Source organism: Pocillopora verrucosa, chromosome 1 (assembly GCF_036669915.1).
Source record: "Pocillopora verrucosa isolate sample1 chromosome 1, ASM3666991v2, whole genome shotgun sequence".
NCBI lineage: Eukaryota > Metazoa > Cnidaria > Anthozoa > Scleractinia > Pocilloporidae > Pocillopora > Pocillopora verrucosa.
The window spans coordinates 3777616-3798942 of NC_089312.1; the positions used below are offsets into that span (position 1 = coordinate 3777616).

At 37.2% G+C, this 21327-nt stretch overlaps 2 protein-coding genes across 2 annotated transcripts; one reads left to right on the forward strand and one right to left on the reverse strand.

Moving 5' to 3' along the window:
* Nucleotides 1–3848: 3848 nt before the first annotated feature.
* On the forward strand, nucleotides 3849–11574 carry LOC131800164 (uncharacterized). Its single transcript, XM_059117848.2, has 10 exons — nucleotides 3849–3929; nucleotides 4027–4117; nucleotides 5833–5977; nucleotides 6496–6540; nucleotides 7344–7439; nucleotides 8243–8297; nucleotides 8432–8490; nucleotides 8933–8992; nucleotides 9670–9724; nucleotides 11301–11574. The coding sequence occupies exons 1-10, from the start codon at nucleotides 3881–3883 to the stop codon at nucleotides 11387–11389; spliced, it is 744 nt and encodes a 247-aa protein (XP_058973831.2). The 5' UTR covers nucleotides 3849–3880; the 3' UTR covers nucleotides 11390–11574.
* A 1371-nt stretch (nucleotides 11575–12945) lies between these two features.
* LOC136282932 (max dimerization protein 1-like) lies at nucleotides 12946–21299 on the reverse strand. The gene is made up of 5 exons (XM_066171028.1): nucleotides 21141–21299; nucleotides 20987–21053; nucleotides 20213–20245; nucleotides 19258–19372; nucleotides 12946–14853 (listed from the first exon to the last, which is right to left on the reverse strand). Exons 1-5 carry the CDS (start codon nucleotides 21193–21195, stop codon nucleotides 14566–14568), a joined length of 558 nt encoding a protein of 185 aa, XP_066027125.1. The 5' UTR covers nucleotides 21196–21299; the 3' UTR covers nucleotides 12946–14565.
* Nucleotides 21300–21327: the final 28 nt, after the last annotated feature.

Below are 21327 nucleotides of genomic sequence, written 5' to 3' on the forward strand. Positions count from 1 at the left end.
CAGTCTATTCAAACAAACGAGCTTAGACCATCGTTAACCCTTTAGTGAGTGACTAACATCTAATTTCTCCTTAAAACTTAAATTTACCCCTGAATCGCGCATTAAGGTTATGAAAATGGAGCTCTTGATTGTAAAACAAATTCTCTATGTCAGCACTCTTGGAAATGTATGTAGAACAGTATGGAGAATATGCATAGTGATGTCAGGCTGTAAAAAGGGTCGTGGTCTTTCCTTGTCTGAGTCCTTTAGCTGATCTTTTAAGTCCTTTTTTTTAGGAAGTAGTTGGTAATCTATATGTTATTCACTTTGGCTTGTGCACAAACGGTGCTTGTGTTTTGTGTTATATAATAAGCTCAGTTATGTACGCATTCTGATTGGTTCTCACTTATAATCTATTGGAGGACAGACGCATAGATGATGTCATCGTTAAAACTTTTTTTAATTCTTTATTATATAAAACAAATAGATTCCAAGTTACCGTGCGTCTGTTCAGTAATAGATCTGCGCCTCGTGTGCCACTTCTTTTCGAGGGTGTTACCACATTTTGACGTCATCTGTGATCTATTACTGAACAGACGCACGGCAACTTGGAATCTATTTGTTAATTAGATGCTGATATTACTTAAATTTGCTCAGGAGAACATCATTTGATGTATTGCGAGATTAAAGAACCTGATTAAGAAAGACGCTTGTCTTTTGACTAGTAATTCCCTAAAAGTTACTTCCAGCGGAAGGTTGAAAGGGCCATTGATAATATGGAAAAGTGTGAAAAGCTTGTTTTGTTGTGTTCTACTCTCTAGAGAGATGAAGCAAGTTTTTTACTCTTTAAGGCAAAGAGGTTACGAAAGTAACCGCCATTTTCGATTTCGACGTTTCGTCCTCGCTCGAGTCGATTTTTTGTCTTAAAATATTTGGCCTAGCTTCTCTTCCCTGAAAAATTCAATGGTTTGATAATTATGGTCTGCTATTACCACGACGTCACACAACCATTCCATTAAACTCGCATTTCACGATTAACTACTGTAGATGCTAAATGAGAGCTGAAAAGAAGAACTAAATAAGTAACAGTTTAAATCATAAAACGCGTAGAACAATATATACTTGGAGTGTTAGGAACTAGTGAGGATATCGGTGGCAGTTCGTGAAAACCAAGAAATTTTAACGAGACTTCCTAATTGTGTGGAGCCCAATTTTAACTAGTCTCCCTATCAGCCCGGCTCCCCCGTGGAGCTGATATCTAGTCACGTCACGCAATGCTCGGAGTTTATTTTCAGTGACGTTCCCTTAAATTTAACTAATTTCTTTGCCGTCACTGGAACAACAGATTTGGCTTAGGTGACAGAACGTTGTATTTAACGGGGAATCGTCCCTTGACATGCAAACGCATTCCAAAGAGGCAGCGACCTTCTAATACACGAACTATTTTCCACGTCATACACCAAAGGCGTGAACACGGGATTCGCGAAAGGAGAAGCCTTACGCCTCCGTCGCGTTCAACGTTTATTAAAAAACATACAGAGTTTCAAATATGTTTAAGGAATAGAGAATACTAAGAATAAGGTTTGGACAAACTTTTCTCTGGAGTTATTTTCTGCGGGAGAGACTGATACTTAAAAAAAAAAGAAAATAGCGCGCACACATGAAAATATTACCTTTTGTGACACAATCTCATCCGGCTTTACCAAACCTCAAGACCATACAGATGGGGAAATGACACCCTAAAACTAACCCTTAATATCACATCGCAAACGGAAGTCATCAAAGGATATCCTAATAACAGCTTAGCTTTCAGATTAGAAGATTTAAAAGCGCAAGCGAATTGCAGGAGTCGCTCAAGCGATCAACACCTTTTAATGATCGACTGCCTTTTGCTTTCCGGCTCACCCAGTGTGTCGCCGTGCGCATTGTAGAGTTATCCATTAGTCAAGTGATTCCGTTCATAGCTCAAATTCAACTGTCCTTCATCCAATGATCAGGGTAGTCTCTCATATACCGGGTTCTGAAATAACTAATAATTAACAGATAGGTGTAGCAGAAGGGTAAAGTGAGTGGGTACAGAGGATCAGTGAACAGTGGGCACAGAGGACCAGAGAAACAGAGGGCACAGAGAATTAGTAATATAGTGGAAAAGTAGGAACATAGGATCAGTGAACAATGCGCATAAAGGACCATAGGAACAGTGGGCACCGTGGACCAGTGGCACAATGGGAGCAGAGGACCAGTGGAACAGTGGGTACAAAGGACCAGTGGAGCAGTGGGTACAGAGGACCAGTGGAACAGTGGGTACAGAGGACTAGTGGGTACAAAGGACCAGAGGAACAGTGGGTACAGAGGACCAGTGGAGCAGTGGGTACAGAGGACCAGTGGAACAGTGGGTACAGAGGACTAGTGGGTACAAAGGACCAGAGGAACAGTGGGTACAGAGGACCAGTGGAGCAGTGGGTACAGAGGACCAGTGGAACAGTGGGTACAGAGGACTAAAGGAACTGTGGGCACAGAGGACCAGTGGAACAGTGGGAAAAAAAGGACCAGAGGAACAGTGGGCACAGAGGACCAGTGGAACAGTGGGTACAGAGAACCAGTGAACAGTGGGTACAGAGGACTAGTGGGTACAAAGGACCAGAGGAACAGTGGGTAAAGAGGACCAGATAGGAATAGTAATAGGAATAGCTTGTTTCTCTTGGAACAGAGCGTATTCCTTAACAATTTTGGTCCGTCAGGAGTCATATTTACTGCCCCGTGGCCACCCTGAAAATTCGTTTTTACTCGTATTTCCGTAGGAAAGCCCGAGTTTTAACGCCAAAAGGGGGATCATGGTCCCAGGCGTTCCTTGCGTAAGCCACGGAAAATGGGAATGAGAGTGCGACAACTTGTGTTGTCATGTGCTCGCTCTTCGTAAGCTACCTAATTTTCAGAATGCTGTGTTTTGTGAGGACCGCTTTGAAAAGATTCCTGTCTTATACGCTCATCTCACATACAAAATGATGTCGAGCGTTTTCGGAATGGGCCGGTCCACGAACTCTGTAGCTTGAAAGCTAGCCAAATGTGCAAAGCTCATACTAGTTTTTGTGTTGGCTTTCGAGTTGCCATAAAAAGTTCGCTCCACGTGGAACACTGAATCCTGCGCTATGTGAATTTACACGCTCTGTTTTTTCTCCTCTGATTGGTTCGCTTCCAGCCCTTCGGTCCCTCGTGATTTTTTCATTGTCATTGGACCAATAACACTTCAGAATTGACGTGTGATTTCCATGACGTTTGGGCATGTGACACATATCTTGTTAAATTTGAAACGATCATCAACAATGCTGAATTTCGCAAAAAATCATGGATATAATGAATGCACCCTTAAACGACTCAACGATTGCACGATTTAAATAAAAAACTGTAATTTTATAGACAACTATGGCGGCGTGAGGTAGCTAGCATACAAACATACAGGTCCTTTTGAAAACCTATGGTCGGAAAGTGAGCAAAATTAAAGATTCCATACTTTTAACACTCCTCCGACGTCTCCCATGGAGAAAGGAGAATATTGAAACACCTTTTGTTGTTATATGAGCCATCAAGCTTCCAACATGTATGTTCTTTGGAATAGGCAAACGTATGTGTTTGTTGTACGTGTTCAACAAAAGCGGACAAATAAAGCATTGTGACATAAGAACAACCTTGCATGCTACAAGACTAGTAGCAAATTAAAAAACATCCATCTCTTGATTATTTTATCCGCAAGTTGGCCAAAGTGGGCCACATGATTCCTAAACAGCTCGATACAGTAATCACTTCTCAACTACCTCCCCTTGGTACTAATTGTAGATCCTATCATCCGCTGATCGCGGCTACGATTATTTGCTGGCTCGTTGCACATGGCACAACAACAAACATGATGGCCGTCGAACCATCGGATGCTGAAATCAAGTCTGCTTTGGCAGGTATTCAATCCTATCTACGCAAACGAAAGCTTATGTCGAAGAATTTACACAGTCATAACAATTAAGGGTTTAAGCTCCCTCATATCTTGATTTCTAGACATTTTACGCGATGGTGAACTCTCCCAGCTAACGTCGAGAATTGTTCGCCGTCAACTGGAAGATAAGTTTGGCGTGAGCTTTCTTGCCCGGTGAGTGTGAAAACACTATTGATTTTAGCTTCAATTTGCTTTAGTTGTTTACACAGAAGAAACTATGGCGAGGAAAAAAATAAAGTATCTAGTTTGAGCCAAACACGTGTTGTTCCGCAGGGGAATTATTCGTCATGCAACTTAATGATGACTTGATGACCGCCCAAAGTATTCTGACATTTTTCCCAGTTAAAAGCTTTAAGGTCCCTAAGGTATGAATTGATTCTTCTCCCATAAAACTGCAGCCCAGAGACGTAATAAACTGGAGAATAAAACTGAAGATAAACAAAATTTATTCGGTAAAACCTCAACTCGATAATGCATAAAATCGTATCAGATTCCGTCGGGATCAATGGTTAAGCTTTGATTGCATTTTTAACTATTGATAATTTTTGAAATTAGTTGATTCCTTAGTCAATTAATTCTACGATTAACGCTCCATCCATATGAGACTCGACAACTATCGGTCCTTCGTTCACCGTTTGAAAATAATTTTATTTGATTTCTTATTGTAAACAAGCTTATATTTTTTTGTTGATTTGATATAAAAACGATACTTGTAGGAATTAAGAATAAATTTACTAGTTTATAAATCCTGATTAATTCTTTTTCTCGCTTTCATCATGCGGTTAAACTTTTCTGCATAGCTGGAGAGTTGTCATTTACTTTCACCAAAAATCAGAACTTTTAATCAGACATTATAATATGGCTATTAAAATCAATTCCAATCATTGTTGGAATGTTTGAGGCAAAAATAATATTTTCAGCCATTCTTAATGGGTTTTGGGTTTTCTAAATGTTTCACTGTATAAAGCCTATACCTTGGCACCATTTATCGAAAAAATGTTTCTTTGTTGTACTGTAAGTTATTTTTTAATTTAACCCTTTAACTCCCTGAAGTGATGAACATGAAACTTCTCCCTATAATATCCATACAATATTCAGCAAACAGGGAATGAGAATATTTAAACTTATCAGGTAGAAGCTGCTATCTTGATATAGCACCAAATTCTTATAACTTATTTACAGGGCAATGTGTAGCAGCTAGAGGGGAGAATTAAAAAGGAGATCTTGGGAGTCGAATGGTTAAAATATGATATCTTTTCTCAAGATATGCATCCTACAATGTTTAAGCTCCATGTTGCATATATAGTGGAGTTATTATGGTGTGAAATAAGGCATGGCAACAAGTGGCGGGTACATGTCTTGGCAACAAATGGGAATTCTCTTTAAAAAGTGACTGCAATACATGGCGAGAGCAAGTTGTAGAAAAGTTTCGCCTTGTGTGACATGGATAATTTTTGTTAAAATCTTGTCATTGTGACAGAAATTTATCTTGATATGAAATCATGCAAAATCAGTTTTGCTTTTTTTTGGTGAGGTCTGGCTGCATGATACAGTAATTTTTTTCTCCCAATGTGTCTTCCTTGTAATGTCAACTAAGTGGGGCAATGGTTAGGTTTTGAATTTGTGAGAAATTGTCGTTTAAAGTCTGTATCTGAGGGACAGTTCACCTACCCCTCCCTTAGCACAACCACAGTCAACTGATGACAAGCTACAGTTAGTGTTGGGTTAGGGAAGGGGTAGGCTCGCAGTTTCTCAGATGCTGAGTGACATTAATCTAGAATTATCATAACCTTGTGGATATATCCAAGATGAAGTGGCTCATGAGCTGAGTGGTTCCCTTCGCAAATGTCAAAATACATTTTCTGTAGGAAGAAAGAAATTGATGCAATGTTGATGGATATGATTGAAAAGTCAAGAGAAGTAGAAGGTGACAAAGAACAGGAAAATGGAACCTCTGAAATGAATGGAGTGACACAGGAAGAGGATGACAAGGAAGATGAGGAATCATTAGAGGTATGAGAGTGTTTGCAATAGGGACTGTAGGAAAAACACGACCGCAACAGCAACAAGAACATAGCAAAACAGAAGATCTAACAAGCAAAATAACAGCACAGTACATGCATTTTAAAACTTTGTACATTTCTTAGCCATCCTATACAGCAACAAAACATGGAATCACCAACTTTTGCATCCCTTTGATATTCCCTTGCCATTCCCTTGGCTCGGGCCAATAATTTAGAGAGTGGGAGAGACTGGAGTGTTTTTTTACAGATAAATAGGACTCTGTCAACTAATTGGTACGTGAATTGTAGCTAGGCCAATCTTTTTGTGAGATATACTAAAATTTAAATTGTTTAAGCAATACAGTGAACTTTAATTGGAACTTTTCCCATCCATCATTAATGGCTTCAGAAAAAGAAACTTTCAAATTTGCACCCAGGGTAGGGTTAGGGAACCATGAAGCCTGTAATTACAACTCTGTGTTATATATTTGTTAAAATAATTGTTGATTATAATTTTTCATGTCTTAGGATGATGAACCATCACCAAAGAAAAAGAAAAGGGTTAACAATAAGGTAACATTTTTAGAGAAATGTATTATTCAAACTATTTTTGTTACCAGCTTTTGAATTAATTTGGCATTTGGTTCTGGTAGATTCTTGCTGTTTGTTTTATCTCCATGTATAGAGCTCTTTTCTATCATTTTGTCAGGTTCAAAGTATTAGAATTACTTTTCAAAAGTTTATATTTTGCCTTTGACTAGAAATCCAGTAAAAGTGATGATGGCAGTGGTAATGATGATGATGATTATGATGTGAATATTTTGAATTAAGTAACATGTGGTATTTCCTTGAATAAGCATTAACTACAATGGAATTGGTACAGGCTAACAGTTTCTTTATAAGCATCCATCTTGATGAAGCCCCATCCTTCAAATGAGCACCCCTGCTTCTAGCCAAAATTTTAAGCAAGTACCTCAGTGCTTATTCAAGGAAATACAGTACTGTTGTTGAATTTTGAAGCTTACCATCAATTTTGCTAATATGGTACCAGATGGAGTGATACAAGACAATGGGTTGAGATCTCCAGACCTTCTTTAACCCTTTAACTCCCATGAGTGACCAAAACAGAATTTCTCCTTACAATATCAATACAATATCAACCAGATAAGTGATGAGAATAAAGAAAAATATCAATCTGGGGTTAATTGGTTGGTCCAATACTAGTTTCTCTGAACTAACATTAAAAGAATTGTATCATTGACAGTAAGGAGAATGACAAATTTGATCTGGGAGTTAAAGGGTTAACTGTAAAATTTCAACAGAAAAATAATCAGACAGTTGAGTGTTGTAGATGACACCTTTTTTCTTTTCTTCAGGAAACTCATGTTTTAGATGATGAAGAACTGGCACGCAAGCTTCATGAAGATGAGAAGAATTTGCGATCAAGGAGACACACTGCAAAGAGACCAGTGGTGAGTTTGTGCTTGATTCCAATTTAATTTGCCCCAAGAAGTATGTTCAGCCCTTTACACCCTAACATCAGTATGCAAGTTCTCCAGACTGCTCTGTATACATGTACCTGCAGATTCCTTGTGGTACTTACAAGGAAAATTTGTCAAACTATCAAGAGCTTGAGTTTGCAATCATTTCCTTTTATTATTCTTACAACCTTTTTGTTTGATTCAGGGGTGATTTTGTTTGAAAAAATTAAATGCTTTTTATTCACATGGAGAAAAGGGCTAAATGATTGTGTAAAGGAATTGCTATCAAACGGTGCTCTTGCAAATTTTTATATGCCAAGCTGTGGCACAGTCTGACGAAAAGCAATAAGACTAAACCTAAAGATTTTCCAATTTTTAACACAGATGCTGTATCAGTAAGCTTTTAGATTTGAATAGTAGCCTAATCTTCACTCATGTAACAGATGTTTGGCCTATTGCAATGATGATCTGACTGTTAATTCTCCCCTCTAGCTGCTAGACATTTCCTTGTAAATTGGCTATGAGAATTTGCTGTCAGATCAAGATAACAACACTTACTTCTGCATGATAAGCCGGGTTTTCTCAATACTCCTTTGCTGGAGAATTTTTGGATATTATTGGGAGAAGTAACATGTTAATCACTTCTGAGGGTGAAAGAATATACAGCATAATGGAAAGGATTTGTGTTCTCAGTTGGTATCGTTAGCAGTTTTCCACCTCACAAAGGAAAAACTGTCAAGTGTGTTTCTAAAATTTATTTGTAAAACTATATGTATGTGAAATTTAACTTTTAGGAAAGGAGAAAGACAGCAAAAGCCAGGAAACCCAAAGAAAGTGGTGGAGTAACAGGTGAAAATGATTTGATTTTGTAGAAGAAATGGTGCTTACATATTCCTGTGCTCATCTTTTGGCAAATTAAACTGAAAGTCTTTACACAAAACATACGATGGAAGCTGACTCTTCATTTCTCTGTTTACTTCCAGGGTTTAAAAGGATAATGGTGTTGTCACCACAACTTGCAGAAGTTGTAGGTGAAGAAAAGGTGATTGAAATGAAGAAATTGTTAAATCTGCACGCCAGTTTTTAGTCTCTCTTTGAGTCTGTATGTAAAATGATGAGAAACTTAGAGTGATACTGTTCTATTGGCAGCTCAACTACTGAATAAAATGACTTGAAACACTTGTCAAATGCAATACATGTAAAGATGTTTGGCAATAATTTGTATCATACTAGTAAATTAATTTCAGAAGAGGCAGGTATGTGGAAAATGGCTAATTTCCTGTTTTCAATTTTCCTTTCCCTCTATTAAGCTCATAAATTCTTTTTTTGCCCAACTGATTGATAATGTATTACAAACTCAGATCCTGTAGCAACATAACTTTTTTTTTTCTAGTAGTGGACAAAACAACACTAAGTTTCAGTTTTATCATTTTGAAATAGATATGTTTTGTTAATTGTATATTTCATCACACTTATTTCCCTAGATGACCAGAAGTGATGTTGTGAAGAAAATGTGGGAAATTATTAAGGAAAGAAAACTAGAGGTAATGAATGCATAATGAAAGCTGTTCTCAGAAAAGCAGAAATTTTCTGAAGAAATTGCAGTTCTGTGTTGTAGGGGATATTAATACAGGTAACAACATGATTATGGGTGTAATTTGGTGTTAATAATCAGGAGTAAATTTTTCAGTGACAACAAAATTGCATGAGCCTGAAGGGCAAAAGAAATCATGTTGTTACTTCTATCTACAAACATGACACTATCGACATTGCTGATCCTAGCAGTATGCAGGATCTGAAGGTCTGAGGTTCGATTCCTTGTGGAGACTTGGAATTTTTTCTTTGTCCCATGCTCGTGAAAAGACCAATACATCTTTCTCTATGTTGATAATTGTTAATAATTTACATGAAAAATGCATCGCAGAAAGTCAGGAGTGACGAAATTTTGGAAGTGCGCATGCCGTTTGTAATTTTCACTTGTGTTACATGAAAAATGCACTTGTTTTCAGCCAATTAGACATGTGTAATTTTTTCATATATATTATTACAACTCAAAGATAATTTGGTTTTATCAACTGAGAGTGAGTTGATAATGTGAATTGGCCACCATGTAGAGTTTCTAACTGAAGTTGTGAGTGTTTGCCCTTCATCAGAGCAAAAAGTTTGACTATATATTTTTATTTTCCTGTACTGTGCAGTAACTTGTGTACTCTTTTTTCAGGATCCTAAAAATAAAAGATTTACGCTATGTGATGAACAACTGCAACAAGTGTTTGGTATGTATATAAACTTAGAGTAGTGGCAGATTGTCAACAATAATTGTACTTGGCACATGTGATTGTTGTTTTTCTTGAACAGTCTTTCCATGGTAGAAGGATGCCGAATGAGGTGAAATACAAGCTCCAAAAGACATGACCAAGATAAAGACCACAATACTGTAAATTTCATACCCTTTTCATGGCAGCAAATGCTAGTGTTCTTTAGCACTGACAGGGCCTATAGTTTTGCAGTTATTATCAGAAGATTTGTGTTTAAGAATGTCTAACCATCAGAATGCCATCATTAATATAACAAATTTGTCCTTGTTACTTTAAGGTCCTGTTTACATGAAGCTGGGTGGCCCAAGGCAGGCAAGGTAACCTGCCCAGCTGTGGCAAAAAAATAGCCTGTGTTTACATACAATCTGACCACCCTGGGATTCTAGGGTGAATGCAAGGGTAGCCAAGTGGTTTACCCCACCTTGAGACATTTACATGGCAAATTGCAGCCATGGCTGGCAGGGTTACCCTACACTGCAAACCAAGGATTCTGCCTGGATGGGTTTCCCCACCTATCATGTAAATGCAATAAAAATAAAATGAAATAAGAGGCAAGTCACCTCACCCACCTGGGGTCTGCCACTTTCATGTAAACAGGCCTTAAGACCCTTTTTCTTTAGCCTGGGACATGAACCCTTGACCTTACAACATCAGTCCACTGTGCTCTTAACCCTTTAACTCCTATAAGTGATTAACATGTATCTTCTCCCTATAACATCCACGAGAATAATCAAACTTATCAAGTGGAAGTTAGTAGTCTTGATCTAACACCAAATTCTTGCAATTTATTTACAAGGAAATGTGTAGTAGCTAGAGGGGAGAAATCAAAATCAGATCTTGGGAGTTTAAAGGTTAATTGAACCACCTACAACAGCAAGGTTAATTTAGTTAATTCTCACTTTTAGTGTCAGTCATAAGCTATGATGCCAGCAGTCAATGTAGCGAGACAAAGCTACTGGCTTTTGAATTACTGACAGAACCATTGCTTAAATAGATGTCTCATTGGTAGTTTTCTTTCCCCAAACCCCAGTAAACTGATTTATTCGGCAATTCTCCCATCTGGCTGTGATACATTGCATTTTAAGTTAATTATGAGAATGTAGTGCCATGGCAACATAAGATCCTCAAGTAGCTCAGGTTGTGAATTCTTCCAACTTGCTTGTAGAATTATGTACTGAAATTAGGAGGAGAACTTAACCCATTAACCTCTAAGAGTGACTAGCATCTAATTTTTCGTGACAATATCACTGCTGAATCACACATTGATGTCATGAAAATAAAGGAAATGATCACCAACTAAAGAAACTCTGGATTATTAGACAAATTCTCCTTGTCAGCACCTTCGCAAATGTACAGAGAACAGCATGGAGAATATGCATACTGATGTTAGGGTGGACAGAGTTAAATCTGAATCTCGTCTTGATGTCAAAGGGTTTAATAATAGGATTTGGGTATTTGTGAAAACTATATATGAAAAAATACACTCTTCAACTTGGTCTGTTAGTTGTCTCTCTAAAACCATCTTTTCTTCCAGGTCGCAAGAGGATACAAACATTTGGAATGATGAAATATTTAACAAAACACATCATAGATCCTGATAAAATTTCTCAAAGTGCAATGTAAGGATTGAAGCAAGCAACTGAGACCTTGTGACCTCTCTGGAGACAAACCCTGCCCAAGATCAATAATTTATAACAAATTCTAGTAGGAGCTTTTAAAAGCAAATGGTATTGTTTGTATTTGTGTACAGTATCTTGATTTTTTTTTTCTCAAGGTTGTTTTGTTGCATTAAACTACAGTTCATATCACTTGTGTGAATCATCTTTGCATCTTTAATTATCACCTAGTTCCATTTTGGAGTCAAAATGTTAGTAATCTTTGGCCTATTGGAACAAAGGAAATTATCCTATGGAGCCAACGGGAACACACTTGTCCAACCATGCAAGCATAGAAATGACATAGGATGTATCCAAACCAGTCGTCAGAGACTTTAATCTCCCTATTCACTCAAAGCAGCATATGGTAGTTTGCAGCCTTTCCCTACATTTAGTCAGTTCGGAAAGCTGCAAAACTCTAGAACAAAAATTTGTCTTTGAAATCAGCACTCTTAATTCCCACGGTATCAAGGAGCACTTTTCATTCAACTAATTTATCCTTGTTCTCTCGTCACTATATACCCACCAATAGCATAGCTCCATTTTCTGTATGTAACAACACATACAACCAACAATCCCTCCATTTGCTCTGATGAAATGTCAGCTTTGGGTTTAATACTATATTACCACAGGTTTTAGACTTGCATCTGATTGGTTAAGAATTGCATAGGTACTCAACCTGCAGTTCTCAGTTTAAACATCAACCAGTGTTATGGTCTTCAAAAGTAGAAATCTTCTGTTTCATTCAACCATAAAAACAGTTTCAAATTTCACCCATTTAGGCAACCATTAGCATGATCATTGGGACTTCAGTAACAAACAAGTCTAAATGGTCATTTTTGACCAGAGAACTTTGGGTAACTATGTACATAAATGTTCACAAGAAGGTGCAGTACTAAGAGAGGAATGTTTGCAAGGCTAATTTGCTAAATTAAACTTGGCAAAAGGTAAAAACAATTTTTTCTGGAGTAATATCTGATTGGCTAACTATGCATTAGTAACCAATCCAGCCTTTCACAATAAAGATCACACGCTGGATTTTTGTCCACATCACTTACAGCAAAGCAGAAAAAGGCAAATCAGCAGAAAAATTTAAGAAGTTATTTTCCAGTCTAGGTAGTTCTGTATGGGAAAAAAGACTGGGCTAATCATGCTGAGTAAAGTCCAAGGCTGAATTTAAGACCTCAGGCAGAGTTTTCCTTTTCCTTCCACTTAGTAAATAACATATAACTACAACTATTGGGCACTTGATTTAACCCTATAACCCCTAAGAGTGACCGGCGTCTAATTTCTCCTTACAATATCACCCCTGAATCAAACATTAAGGTCACGAGAATCAAGAAAATGATCACCAACTTATAAAGCTCTTGATTTTTAAACAAACTCTCCTTGTCAGTCTTTCAGGAAATGCTTAGAGAACAGTATGGAGAATATGCATATTGATGTTAAAGTGTAAAAGGTTTAGTTAACCTTCTCCCACCCATTTCATCATCCCCATTGTAACATAAAGCAAGAGACAAGAGGTTTAAGATGTTCAAAACATGTTTTACTATTCCTTAAAACTCTGCCAATAATAATTTATAAAAATGTCATTTTAGGTACATTTTTCTTGGTTCAAAAATACACATTATATACAGATCACATTAAAAATACAAGAACCACCATCCAAGATTATTAGTTACATAGACGGAAAAGTGATTGAATGCTGGACATGGGCATCTTTTATCTGCCTTTCGGTTCACCAAGACCCCACATCATAAATAGAGATACTTAGTTAATATATAATATTTGGTAATTAACCCTGGAGCATTTACAGAGGAGAGTAAAATTTACAATTATCTACAGAATTTTTAGGGAATTTTTTTTAAGCCAAGATTTTGAACTAGGAAATAGTACTGAGAATCAACACAGCTGAGAACCCTTTAGAAAGAAAGAGTTTCTAATACCCACAAGACTGTGTATTCCTGAATTCTAGTTGCAACAATTGCATAATGATTTTGCCAGAAGAGAAATGTTTATGGGTATGCAATAACGTACAAATGCAAGAAAGTTGCATTATTGATGTCTGTCTTCATGTGCTCTTAAACCATTTGATGCCACCTCTATTGATGCAAACAAGGGATTGCTTCAAGATGTGGTTGAGCAAGATGTGAAAGAAAAGGTTGAACTAATAGGTACATAAAACAACTTTGGTAATTTTGCCACACAAAGGAAATTGACTGATCAATGAACGTTGCTTGGAAGTTAACCTGAAACTTAGCACAGATGTTTTACCAGTTTTCAAAAGTTACAAGCCGTGTCAATAATCACTATGTTGCCTTAGAGTTTCATAATTTTGACGTCATTTCAAGGCAGCTGGTCTTTAAGATGTCACCTTGATTAACTACTTCCCTACAGGAGGATTTTTTTTGGTCACAAACAACTAATTTATTGGAATTTTTGAGCAGAAAGCATCCATCACACCATAATAATTTAATAGTGATTGTTTGGAAATTATTTGATAGTAGTATCTCTCTCCTTTGGATGGACAGTTTGATGGTTGGATAAGTTCAACTCCTACACAATTTTTCTATTTACATCTTGTAAACCATAAATTATTCTATGCTCAAATGTTTGACATCCCATGTTAAGAAATGAGATGGTTGTCGATTGAATAGTGATATTATGTGCTGGAGTTCTTTTGCATAAACCTTCCTAGAAATATTTTAAACAGTCTGTGAGCTCAGCACCAGTTGAAAGAAGCCAAACCAAACCTTTGATACAAATTTTTAAGAAAGAAGACATCTCCAAAAAGGAAGCTTTTTAACATGCAAAACTGCAACTATCAGATAATTATGAGGGCCTAGATTTTAACCTAATTTCAGTGTTGAAAGCTCAGGGCAGTGTTTTTAAACTTGCGCAAAAAGCAAGAGCAGTAATGCTTATGTCTGACCATATTTATACACAATTAACCTTAACTTTAGTAAATTTGTCTCACTACAATTGTACTGTCTCCCCCCTCCCCTCTCCTCCCAATGCTCTACCCAGCTGTATTCCCAAATGAATTATTATGTAAGCCACATAGGTGCAAGAAACACCAACTAAAACAGGATTCTAGGAGACATGAATCAAATATGATCATTGAAAATCATGCCTGTAATTTAACTATTTAACTCTCCTCGAGTTTGCAGTTAAACCCCCATCACTCCCCACACTGCTCCCGGTACTAAAACGATCATCTGACTCACTACTGGCATAGCCAGCTTCCTCGTCATTTTCCACATCAATTTCCTCGCCACTTGTAGAGGAATCGCCTTCAGAGTGCCGCGGCCTCTTTGCCCCTGGGACTGCCTTGTCACCGCGAAGGAGGGCTAACCTTCTTTGAAGGTCATATCTCTCTTGGGCAAGCTTTCTCTTGGTGTCTATCGCCTCTTTCTCTGTCATTTGTAAAACCTACAAACACAATACAGAAACAAATTACTGTGATAACAATTACACAGTCAATCTCCAAAAATTAATAACACCACTAACAGACAAAAGGAAAGGTATGTCATGATTCAAGTTTTGTCTATTTTTCAATTTAAATGTTAATTCATAGGCAATTAAGTGGCATTAGTCACATTGTGACAACACAATACATTTCAAACTAGAGTTCTCGTTTTCGGCAAAACTTTCCTCAAATTCAAAGGGCATCCAAAAAAAAATCTCTCCTCTCTAATATATCTAATTACAAATCTCAGCATGATGTAAACAATAAATAAATTCATCAATTTTTTTCATTTCCACTACAATCAAACATATGAGTGCATTTCAAAAAAAAAGATCTTCCTCCTTTTTTCATTAAAAATTTTGTTGTTATGCAAATTCAAGTGATTTGTAAAACACAGTATGTATCTTGTGCAAACACCCAGCCATTCATAATTACTTTATTAAATTCACAGTTTGATTGTCAAAAATGGAAATAATAGGGAAAGATCCCAGTCTAAGGACAACACAGGTTTGTCAATCAAGTTTATAAACATTCACCAAATTAAAAATGTTAATCAACTCTTGCAAATGATTTCTATCTTCAGAAAACAATGGCTGAATAGATTTTATTGCCTTGATATGCTGTACATTAAATTTCACCAATAAACTTCATAAAAAAAATTTGGTTTTCAGTGTGTCTCTAAACAGCCCAGACACTGGTAAACCATCCTTTCAAACTTGAATTTTTCCTTCTTCCTTACAAACAGCTGCAGATTTTAACATCCTTTTTTTTCTAATTTTCCTAAGGAAAAATATACTGATTGCAGTTGTAACTTCACAGAAAAAATAAACACCCATATCACCAAAATATTAATCAAATGACGGCATGATGTCAATGGAATATTGTCTTAGCATTTTATACCCTGAGTGAGTAAAAATATATAATTTCTGACAGAGCACTAGCTTAGAAACACTTTTCAGAGTACAATTAACACCACATGCTTTTTTTCAAAAACTGCAGACAGCAGCAGTATGCAACATAATTCCCAACCGAACAAAAGAAATAAAATCTTCATTTCATTTGGCAAAGCAAGATTTCATGCTTCACTTAAATCTAATTTTGTAAAATACATAAACCCTTCTTATCCATTAGAGAAACAAGAGTTTTATTAAAAAGAGCTGACATATTTTTAGTGGACAGAAGTACCTACAGAGCTGTAGATTCAAAAGTATTTCCTGTGCTCAGCAATAAAGAAAATATCCCACTGTTCCACATCAAATTGAAAACAGTTATTATGTCTATTTTGCAGAACATACACTGGTGTACTAGAGATAACATATCAGAGTGTGCAAATGTCCATGAAAAAAAAAAATTGGGAAACACACAATTTTAAATAAAACAAATAAAAAATTTACATTTAGGTTCTCCCTAAAAATCTTTTTAAAGAAAGAAAGATTTACATCTCCCTTTGAAAGTTAAGATTATTCTAAATTTTTTAAAATGTTCCTTAAATTTTGGCTCCATGAATGTATACATTCTTTTTTTGTCCATACCAACATTTCAGTACTACTAGGTTTATTTAAAGAGATGAAGGCATTTTAATGAGGCAGAAATTTCCTCCATGAATTCTTAAATTTTGCTTTAAGGTCAAAACAATATTTCATGATGCAAACATGTTTAGTGCCTCTTAACCCTTTCACTCCCATGAGTGACCAAGAAAGAGTTTCTCCTTACAGTATCAATACAATGTCAACCAGATAAGTGATGAGAATAAAGAAAAATACAAGAAAAATATCAATTTGGGGATAATAAGTTGATCCAATACTAACTTCTCTGAACAAACACAAGAATTTTATGGTTGACATCTAGGAGAAGTACAAATTTGATTTGAGAGTTAAAGGGTGAAAGATAGAGGCATTTTAGTTGGGCAGAAATTTCCTCCATGAATTCTTAAATTTCCTTTCAAGTTCAAAACAACATTTCATGATGCAAACATGTTTAGTAGCTCTTTAAGGCTCAAACTTCGCATGAGGCAAGGTAGGAACATTGAAAGGCAAAATGGAAAGTACTAGTCATATGACATTCAAATTTCATATGATTTTCTGATGTCATTTCTTGTTGAAGGGAAAAGTACATTGATAGTTGAACAATATTGTTGAAGTTCAAAGTTTACACAAGGCAGAGGTTGGAGTACTTAATGCAAAACAGGGAATGAGTGTCATATTACATTCAAATATCTCATGATTTTCTAATGTCAAATCTCGTTGAAGGGAAATCATGTAAACAGCTGCACAACGGGCAAAGTGCTTGAAGCTGCTCAGACTTGATAAAAAAACAAGCTGGGCATTTTCTGCCACAAACTTACACCCTGTCAGAGATAAAATCAAGCTGCAGATATGTTCAAGAAATAGGAAATTACAGAAACATGTGGATAATGTGAGTGGTGCTCCTAATCCAATATCAGCATCAATATAAATAATATTCCAAAGATAATGGCCTCCAGGGTTTCCTTTTTGCATGCAAATTCAAAATGTCCCTTTTAACCCAATACCAGGTTTATTGTTGTAACACTAAACAAGCCCTTGGCAGATTGTTCAACTCTAGAGAACGGACAAAAGCTGAACAGTCACTTCTTCGCCAACTACAAGCCTTGTAAACAACTTGAATTTTCTCACTTGACAAATGACCATCTATTCTCACTAATATATTTTCTAAATGCAGATTACAATGCCTCCCCTACAACTAAGATGCTAAGGTGGCAGAAAATAGAAACTTGGTTGGAAAAATACCCTCCCTCTGGCTCTCAAGTTGTCCACAAACAATTTGTCAATTTAGCAAGGCAATGAACTGAATGGAAAGATTTCGTTGTCAGGAAGAAAAGCAATGCTGACTAAAGAATTCAGCACACAACAACACTTACAGAAATGAAATGTTTTTAATTTTTAAAAGACATGTTAATGTATTCTTTGTTGTGCTATGATATGCAAAGTACATTAGGCCACCTACTACCAGACCCAAAACACACTTCCACACGAAAGGTTATGTTGAAAAAGATTCCCATTATGAAGTCAACAACCTTGAATATTGCACAACAAAATAAGAAGTCAACTTGCCTTTTCTCCTTTGCTTAGTTTGAAAAGGTTCTCAGCTTTTAAGACATTTTTTGAGTTTTTTCTCTTTTCTTTTCTGTTTGTTTGTCACCTGGCCCCATCAAAATTTCAAAACCAAGATTAATTACAATTCCTACAGCTTTACACCTGGAATTTTTCACAAATTAGCAGCCCTAAACTATACACCAACACAGTGAGCCTGAAAGAGCTGCCTGCAGGGCTCCTGACCCTCAGGTGGGCACACCCTGAACACATGCGCTCAGAAATTTCCAGCATAGCTTAACCAGAGCAGCTAGACAAAATATCACATCAAAATATTTCAGAGAAGCAACAATGCTGTGATTGCAAGACGAATGCACATTATTCTCTGAGAATATAAGAGATGGAAGTAAAGATGTACATCTTAAATAAAATTATCCCTTAGGTAGACTCTGTAATGGTTAACAGGACAATTAACTTTATGGTTCACAAGTCATATTTGTGGCTAAAAATGGCTTCAGAGCAGAATTCTGGGCATGAAAAGGTATACACATTCTGAAATGACGCACACTGTAGATTTTTCTTTCCTCACGTACTCAAAGGCCTCTTTATAATCAAAGAAGAACACAACATGTTCTATTAATAATTGCCACTCATTGTAAAGCCAGTTTACTGACTGAAAATGATCTCCACAACAGATGTTTCAAGATTATTCTCCATGGAATCTATTCCTGATTTCTGGCTAGGTAATCATAAAACTAACACAGATTCTATATTCTCCACTTCCCAGGATTTTTCATTTCCCAAGAAAATTTAAAGCTATGACTACAGGGAAATCTTCTGTCAAATAATTTGCATGCGAGGAATATTTGAACAGTGCCAACATAAAATATTCCATTCGAAAAAAAATAAAAACCAAAAAATCAGGGAGATCTCAGTTATGCCAACTTCTATGGCGTTTTAAAATAAGAAAAAAGTGGTTAAGAATATAATTGTAACGAACCTACGAAAAGCAGAGAGTTGCAGATTAATTTTGGAAAGGATATTTTCGGGTTTTCCCCTATTCAATAGAAAACATCTGCTACAACACTTTTTGATTCAGGAGCTTACAAACATCACAGATTTGCATTTGGCAAAGCCATAGCTTATCCAAACGGGTTTGTTTGGAGCTTAATAAGAAGCGATTGTTGCGAATTTCAAGTTTTTATCTTATACTGGGCATACTTGCGAACCGAATTCCTTGGTCATAATGACACGGTTGTGATGTGAAAAAGGAAGAGACGAAAGTGTTCTGTTTACCTGTATATACTGCTGAGCACTCTGCAGTAACGCCAGCGTTGTAGCTTTTTGATGTTCAGGTGGCGAAGGAACTAATTCTTTCAGTAGCTCAAGGCAGTCCCTAAGATGGGCCCGTCTGTAACAAAAAAAAAACCACAACGTTGAGACAAAATGCGTTACCACAAGGTTCTATCTTCGAGCTAATGAAACTTGCGATTGGGAGCGTAAACAATGGTTTCCTAGTGTTTCTAAACATGAACGCCCACGAAAACTAGCCTCTAGACACACAGCGGCGAGTTTTGCGACAGGTCAAGTGTGGCGTGATTTTTTTTAATTTCACCGGTACAAAAAAGAGGAAAGAAAAGAATAACTCGTTTGCGGTAGTTTCAAAAGGCCTTGGTAAACCACTCGTAATGAGGAACGCAAATCACACGCAACCCTTTCGCTAAGAACCCAAAGGCATCGACTGATTTAGTTTACTAATTGTCACAATTTACTGACGCAAGGGGCGGAAAATTTTTTCAGACGGGTACCAGGCAAAATAATTGCAGTCTGGCATAAACATTCACGAGGAGCCAGTAGCAAAGTTTTTTTCGCGCTCAAAACCAGCGAGGACATCTGCCCCCGTTGACCAAAACACTACTTACTGTGCCCGGATAGGGCTCGATCGAGAACCAAACTTATTCGCATTTTTCACCGAGACCACTGCAGGATCAAATTTTCCTTTTAAAAGAAAAAGCAAACCGTTTCACGCGTGCATACGTATTCAAGTTGGTATGCAATTCGCACGTGTATTCTGTTGTTTTGGTGAGCCACGTGGCAAAGGATAGGAACATTTGTTGAACGGAAACCTCCTGCCGAACTTTTCTGAACAGAAAAATACATTAATTCCTCTTCAAAATCCTTTGCCTTCCGAATTAACATACTTGCTGGTAAAAGCGTATTCTAGGTTAAGTAGTAGGTCTTGTGTACTTACCGGTTTTTCTCTAACTGGTTATGTGTCGTACGGCTGGTAGCATTGACAGTAGGTTGCATAGAAAGCGAAAAGGTGGAAAAAAGAGACAAAAGCTCCTCATTAGCAATGTGACATGGGTAAAAAGCCTAATATAGTACAAGGCTAGCCGTAATAATACCAGAATATAGGAGAAAATGCCTTGACAGAACGACAGAATAAAGTTCTGCGATGGACAACTGCGGTGTTTATAAAACATACATGAAGGTTGCTGAGGTTGAAGGGACATAAAGCAAAGCCGTGAGCGGTACTCCTCACGAAAATGCAAACCCACACTTTATGGACATTGCCCAGAGATTACTGGTATGGCACATCGCTGACAAACATGCGATATACCGAAACTGAGGTGAAGATGAACCCACGCCGTACAGGTCTCGGGGAATACCCGGAGCATGAGATTGCAAATGTCCGCTTTCGCTGAGTCGAGCGCAGACGAAGATGCTTATTTCAGCGATACATTTCAGGCACGTTTTTGAGAGCAAATTTACATCACATGTTAGTTTCAAGTTCTTGACCATAGCCCCAAACGCAATCAACAAAACTCTCGATGTCTCAAAAGATAGAAAAGGTCGTTAAAGTACTTCGAATCTGCTGTGTACATAAGGTACACTGAACAAAACATTGGGCGCCATAATCTCAAGCACAACAATTTCAACACATCGCATGCAACGTGGCAAAAGGCGTCGAAATGAAACTACTGCTCTAAAATCTACGACGAAAACTCTTTGAAATGCTTACCTGTAGCTCGGTGAACGTTTCGTTGGCTTTCTATCGCGTTTGACAGACGCCTGGCTCTGCTTCTTCGCTGTAGTTTAGGGTGGAAAGAGGACATTAGCGGGGCGTGAGAACAACATGTGCCACGAATTTTCTCTGAGAAACAAGAAAAACCTACCTTCATCTCTTTGTTCGATGATTTTAGCAGCTTCTAGAAGCTGTTCGATATTCATTGCTATTGTCGGAGCGAATTCCTTAGCGAGCCAAGAGCGAAATTCACGGGAGAAATTTTTCTCTGCATGTGCTGTACACGGATGGTAAATATTATCAAAATGAAAACAAGATATGTGTCACGCGCCCAAACG